This window comes from Heterocephalus glaber, unplaced genomic scaffold, assembly GCF_053883595.1.
Source record: "Heterocephalus glaber isolate CG9 unplaced genomic scaffold, H.glaber_assembly_v1.0 deba00000937, whole genome shotgun sequence".
Lineage (NCBI taxonomy): Eukaryota > Metazoa > Chordata > Mammalia > Rodentia > Bathyergidae > Heterocephalus > Heterocephalus glaber.
In genome coordinates this window covers 9,475,785-9,482,266 of record NW_028258173.1, presented here as the reverse complement: position 1 = coordinate 9,482,266, position 6,482 = coordinate 9,475,785, and the positions used below count along the sequence as shown (strand labels likewise).

At 57.4% G+C, this 6,482-nt stretch overlaps 1 protein-coding gene and 1 long non-coding RNA gene across 3 annotated transcripts in view; one reads left to right on the top strand and one right to left on the bottom strand.

Moving 5' to 3' along the window:
- Positions 1-509, bottom strand: part of LOC110345104 (uncharacterized) — a 29,302-nt gene extending 28,793 nt beyond the window's left edge. For both annotated transcript variants that reach the window (XR_015450283.1, XR_015450284.1), the window contains exon 1: positions 106-509. This is a non-coding gene — a long non-coding RNA (uncharacterized LOC110345104). The remainder of the gene's footprint in view (positions 1-105) is intronic.
- Positions 510-2,611: 2,102 nt separating this feature from the next.
- Sox9 (SRY-box transcription factor 9) lies at positions 2,612-6,163 on the top strand. The gene is made up of 3 exons (XM_004860560.3): positions 2,612-3,385; positions 4,150-4,403; positions 4,949-6,163. Exons 1-3 carry the CDS (start codon positions 2,955-2,957, stop codon positions 5,785-5,787), a joined length of 1,524 nt encoding a protein of 507 aa, XP_004860617.1. The 5' UTR covers positions 2,612-2,954; the 3' UTR covers positions 5,788-6,163.
- The last annotated feature ends 319 nt before the right edge of the window (positions 6,164-6,482 follow it).

Genomic DNA, 6,482 nt, shown 5'->3' with positions numbered 1-6,482 from the left:
CTGGATTGGGAAAGGGAAAAAAAGTTGGGCACCAGAGGCCCCTAAGGAAATGCAGAAGCAGCCATTCTGTAACTGAAGGTGCCCACGAGCCACGCTCGGCCTGACCTCGGCACGCCAGGCGACTCTTGGCACCTGGGGAGGAGGGGCCGGCTCAGGGTCTCCGTCTCCAGCCCTGCCGGCGGAGAACTGTCAGGCACCTCCAGGGCTCCTTTCTGCCTGGTTCCCCGTAGGCGGACACTTCCCGAGTTCCCCTAACGATGCTCCCGGGGCTGGACCTGGACAGGAGGGAATATCTTATAGGAATTCCTCCAGAGATAAATCTCGGCCCCAAAGCCGCCCAGACTGAAGGGAACACACCAGGACTCTCCCGCCCCGCCACCACCATCAAAGTTTTCCCGCAGTTTCTCTGAGTTAGAGACCGTTTCTGGGCTTTTGGCGCCTCCTCTGGACACAGCTGAAAATTACAGTCCAGTTTGAAGACTAATTTTCAAAAAAAAAAAAAAAAAAATGTTTGCATCAAAAAACCAGAAAATGTATATAGCACCAGAGATTGTTATTTAAGCTGATGCTATACGTTACCTTCCTTGTTACATTTTTGGGTTACAGATATATCTATGCATACACTTACATATCGACGAATATTTAGTGAATTATTCCAAAATATCTTAGTCACAGTTGTCCTCACTGCCTTTGTGCCACTAAATATGATAATGACAATTTAAAAATTAAATCGTGGAGAGTTAGTTAAAACATCTGACCAGTTGTCTCCGGATTCTCCTCCTGATCAGGTAGGTGTCGGAGAATCACACAAACATACACACAAATGTACCCTTTCCAGGTCTCAATGTGTGTGCATACTACGCGGGACTATTTATTCTTCCCAAGAACGGATCATGCTGTTCTTAAATATTTTGAGAGTAGCCACAGAGCCAAGAATACAAGACTGTTGTTTGCCGGTCTGGTAAACTCGCAAACAAGCTATAAGGTGGTAGAGACACCCGAGGCCGGAGAGTTGCATTCGTTTAGAAAGAAAATCCTGTTGACCAGGAGTGTGACTTACTACTTATCAACAGTTCCTTTTCCTATCGGAAACGTCGACTTCGGAAGAAAGCAAGAGAAGAGAGTTTTTAAAAAAAACACTTCAAATAAAACTTTCGTTTAAACCTCATCAGAATGATCACACTTGGCAAATTAGGGGAAGAAAACCTGTCTTTGATATGACGTGGGCCGATTCACAACCTCTGTAATTTAACTCAAGGCGAACTTTTGCAAGAGGCAGGCGGCTGGGAAGGGGAGAGTTGAAATTAACAGTTTTCCTCCCTTGTGCGTTTGTTTGTGATTCTCAAGTCTTGTAACCGGTGGGCAACTGGGATTGTTCTGCTCCAGAATAGCCCCGCACGTACCCAGCCCGGCTCTAAGAGTTCCCGGAAAGTACAAAGGTTGTGCTCAAATCACACTTGGAATACATCAGAGACTCCTCGGCGGCCTCCCTCAGAACTCCACCTGCGCGGCTCGGAAAGGACCGGCTCAGGGCTGAGCGACTGGCGCTATCCCGCTCCGGGGGCTCCGGGAAGGAGGGCGAGAGCGGGCACCGCACGGCTCTGCCAAAGCGGGCCATTCTGTCTTCAAGGGTGCCCATGTGGGGGCAGCTTTACAACCCAAGTGACCGCCTTCGGCCTCTCGGCCCGGGGCGGCCACATTCGCAAAGTTCCCTCTCCGAGCTAGAGCAGTTTGCAAGCTCTTCCCGGGGCAACTCTGCTGACATTTCTGGCCTTAGCCAGAAGGCGAAGAGCAGACCGTCACGGCAGCAACCCTGTCACTGAGAAGCGACGGCGGGCGGCGGCTTGGGGCCCGGAGAAGGGCTCGTCAGAGTTCAGGGTCGGGGTGGCGCGCGGGCCCCAAACCAACGCCCCAGCCTCCGCCAGCGAGGACCTCGCTTTGGTTTTCATTGATTCCCTTCGCGAGAGCGCAGCAGAAACCTGACCGGCCGCGCCAGCCCCGGCGAACCAGAGCATGTTAATCTATTTATATGGATTATTACGGAGGAACAGCGGGCGTTGAGTCACCAAAACATTTGCTTCCAAAGACCATTTCTAAGCACTTTCCGAAGCGAGCAGGCTCCGGGCGCAGAAACGGGGCTACGCGTTTAGGGGCGGCTGCTTTTCCAATATCGAAAACTCCGGCGAAGTCCCCGGTGCGCCAAGAGACCAGTGAAAAGAAGTGTCGAGATGGGGTAGATCCTAGTCTAGACACGCAAGCGCGCGCACACACACACACACACACGCACATGCACATGCACGCACACACGCGCGTGCGCGCGCAAAGATTCACGCGGACACTGCACCAAAATTCTGACATTCCGAGAGTGCGGCAACTTACACACTCGGACGTCCCGGGTCCCCCGCCTTCCCCGCAGCGCTCCCCCCCCCATTGCTATCCCCTCCCCTCTCCTCCCCTCCAGTCTCGTCACCCGGCCCATTGCCACAACCCTCCTCCCCCCTCCAAAATCGAGTCCAATGAGCTGCTTGCCAGCCAGGGCTGCCCGGCTGTGATTGGCTGGACGTCTCTAAGGTGACAAGGAGTATTTATTAAGGAGACCCTGGGCTGGGAGTCCGCGAGCCGAGAGCGGAGCTCGGAACTGACTGGGAACTTCTGCGGCGCTGCGACTTGCCAGTATCAGCCCGGGAACTTTTTGCAAGAGGAGTAGAGAAGGGTGCAAGTGCCCCACTTTTGTTCTTTCTCCCCTTCCTCCTCCTCCTCTCCAAGTCGCCTTTCCCATTTGGAGCAGGCAGCTGCGGACCAGCCACCCCAGCGCCAGCCTCCTCGGGAGCCGCTCGTTCCGCGTCCGCGTCCTCGACCGGGCAGCAGAGGGGAGAGGAGCCGCGCCTTGAGTCCCCGAGCCGCAGCGGCTTCTCGCCTTTCCCAGCCACCCGCCCCCTGCCCCGGGCCCGCGTATGAATCTCCTGGACCCCTTCATGAAGATGACCGACGAGCAGGAGAAGGGCCTGTCCGGCGCCCCCAGCCCCACCATGTCCGAGGACTCGGCCGGCTCGCCCTGCCCATCGGGCTCCGGCTCGGACACGGAGAACACGCGGCCGCAGGAGAACACGTTCCCTAAGGGCGAGCCGGACCTGAAGAAGGAGAGCGAAGAGGACAAGTTCCCCGTGTGCATCCGCGAGGCGGTCAGCCAGGTGCTCAAGGGCTACGACTGGACCCTGGTGCCCATGCCCGTGCGCGTCAACGGCTCCAGCAAGAACAAGCCGCACGTCAAGCGGCCCATGAACGCCTTCATGGTGTGGGCGCAGGCGGCGCGCAGGAAGCTGGCGGACCAGTACCCGCACCTGCACAATGCCGAGCTCAGCAAGACGCTGGGCAAGCTCTGGAGGTAGGGCCCGGAGGGGCGCCGCGCTGGGTGGGCTGGGGGCGCCCGGGTCTCTGGCCCAGACGGACGGCCCCGCCCCGCCTCCCCTCCCGAGGCCCGGAGGAGCGGTTGCGGGAGCCGGAGGAGAGGGTGCGGGGGCGAGGTGTAAGTTTGGCTCTGAGTTTGACACTGTTCGTGGGAGCGGGCGCCCGAGTTCGAGAAGGCTTGTAGGAGACGGGAGGGGACGGACTGGCAGCCTGGTAGCCTTGAAGTTTAGGGGGGTCCCGCTCCATCCTCTCTCGTACTGTGTTCTCCGGCGGTTCTATGGGGGGGGGGGGTGCTGGAGGAGACCCCGGGCAGGAAAAGAGGGAGGCGCCGAGCACAGGCGGGGGGGCAGGAGGAGTTTCTTGCAGCTTAAGGGGTTTTTCGGGAAGATTTTAAAGGTATGGCGGGGGGCGGGGGGGGGGCTTGCTCCAGTAGCAAAGACGTTTAGAGCAGCAGCAGCGGGGAGCTATTTTCATTTCCAAGGTGTCCAAAATAGAAGGGGAGGGACTGGGCGGGGAGCGGCCGCTCAGGTCCGAATTCCCGAACTGAGAGTTTTCTTTCTTTCATTTTTTTTTTTTTTTAGAAAAGTTCGGAGCCGCCGCCGAGGCTGGAGAGCAGAGCGGGAGCAGGGAGGAGGGCGGGTGGAGGCTGTGTGTGGAGGAGCGGGGTGATGGGAGCCTGACAGCTCGGCCGTTTCGCTGACCCCTCCCTCGTTTCCTCTGCGCCCCCTTCCCCACCCGCAGACTTCTCAACGAGAGCGAGAAGCGGCCCTTCGTGGAGGAAGCCGAGCGGCTGCGCGTGCAGCACAAGAAGGACCACCCGGATTACAAGTACCAGCCCCGGCGGAGGAAGTCGGTAAAGAACGGCCAGGCGGAGGCGGAGGAGGCCTCGGAGCAGACGCACATCTCCCCGAACGCCATCTTCAAGGCGCTGCAGGCCGACTCTCCGCACTCCTCGTCCGGCATGAGCGAGGTGCACTCGCCCGGCGAGCACTCGGGTGAGTGAGCCCCCCCAGGGTCCCCAGGCCAGGCCGTCCCCGGACCCCCGCCCCAGCCTAGGCTGGGACTTCGCGCTCCCTGGGGAGGACAATCCACCTTGGGCGCCTAATTCTGCTCCGCTCCCAGCCCAGGGCCCCAGTGGACACACACACACACACACACACACACACACCACGCGCGAGCGCTCAACCCCAGAACCCTGAGAGAGATTTTTTTTTTATTGCCAGGTAAAATGCCTTCCCAGTTTTTACGCAACTTACTCCCTTGTCTCTAAGCTCTCCCACCCCAAAAGCACACAGGGCGCTCTTCTACAGGTAGTAATTTGGTCTTCCGGACCCTGGGGCCTTCGGACCCTCCCCTGATAGAAGGGGACTGCCCAGTGTGTGCCGGCGAGTTAATCATTGCGGGACTCACCTCCGGTGCAGCGCGCCTCCTGAGAGGTGCGGGTCCTTATTACACCTGAGCAACAAGGGAGGGTCCCAGGCGGTTCCCGGGGCTAAGACCTCAGTTGATTTTTCCCGTGCTTCTTTTTTATTACCTGCAGGGCAATCCCAGGGCCCACCGACCCCACCCACTACTCCCAAAACCGACGTGCAGCCTGGCAAAGCTGACCTGAAGCGAGAGGGGCGCCCCCTGCCCGAGGGGGGCAGACAGCCCCCCATCGACTTCCGCGATGTGGACATCGGCGAGCTGAGCAGCGACGTCATCTCCAACATCGAGACCTTCGACGTGAACGAATTTGACCAGTACCTGCCCCCCAACGGTCACCCGGGGGTGCCGGCCACGCACGGCCAGGTCACCTACACGGGCAGCTACGGCATCAGCAGCACCGCAGCCACCCCGGCGGGCGCGGGCCACGTGTGGATGTCCAAGCAGCAGGCGCCGCCGCCCCCGCAGCAGCCCCCGCAGGCCCCGCCGGCCCCGCAGGCCCCCTCGCAGCAGCAGCAGGCACCCCCACAACAGCAGGCCGCGCCCCCGCAGCCCCAGCAGGCGCACACCCTGACCACGCTGAGCAGCGAGCCCGGGCAGTCGCAGCGAACGCACATCAAGACGGAGCAGCTGAGCCCCAGCCACTACAGCGAGCAGCAGCACTCGCCTCAGCAGATCGCCTACAGCCCCTTCAACCTGCCGCACTACAGCCCCTCCTACCCGCCCATCACCCGCTCGCAGTACGACTACACCGACCACCAGGGCTCTGGCTCCTTCTACAGCCACGCCGCCGGCCAGGGCTCTGGTCTCTACTCTACCTTCACCTACATGAACCCCGCCCAGCGCCCCATGTACACCCCCATCGCCGACACCTCCGGGGTCCCTTCCATCCCGCAGACCCACAGCCCACAGCAGTGGGACCAGCCCGTCTACACACAGCTCACCAGGCCTTGAGGAGACCTGGAACAAAGGGCAGCGAAGGGGCTGAGATGCTCATAAAAATAACCGAAGAAAGAAAGAACCAGAATTTCCTTTGGACATTTTTGTTTTGTTTTGTTTTCTCCTGTTTCTTAAAGACATGAGAGCTAAAGGCGACTCGTACAGAGATTCCAAGACAGAAACATTATGTATCCAAACGCATGACCAACTTGTTGCCTGTGAATCGGTGGCCAGGCCAGCAGCACTGGAGACAAACTGGACTTAGACTTTTTCGTCAGAGCAAGTGTGGAGGATGATGGAGAATCGTGCGACTAATGTGCTCAATCTCCCTGCCTGTCTGGACTTTGTAATTATTTTTTAGCAGTAATTAAAGAAAAAAAGTCCTCTGTGAGGAATATTCTCTATTTTAAATATTTTTAGTATGTACTGTGTATGATTCATTACCATTTGAGGGGATTTATACATATTTTTAGATAAACTAAATGCTCTTATTTTTCCAACAGCTGAACTACTCGTAGTTGAACAGTGTGCCCTAGCTTTTCTTGCAACCAGAGTATTTTTGTACAGATTTGCTTTCTCCTACAAAAAAGAAAAAAAAAAAAAGCAAAGTATGTCATTATATTAACATAAAAAAGACAGAAATGTGTTCTGTGATTAGTTTGGGGGGTGAGCTTTGCTTAATTCCTCAGGCTTTCAGAGATTCAAGGAGG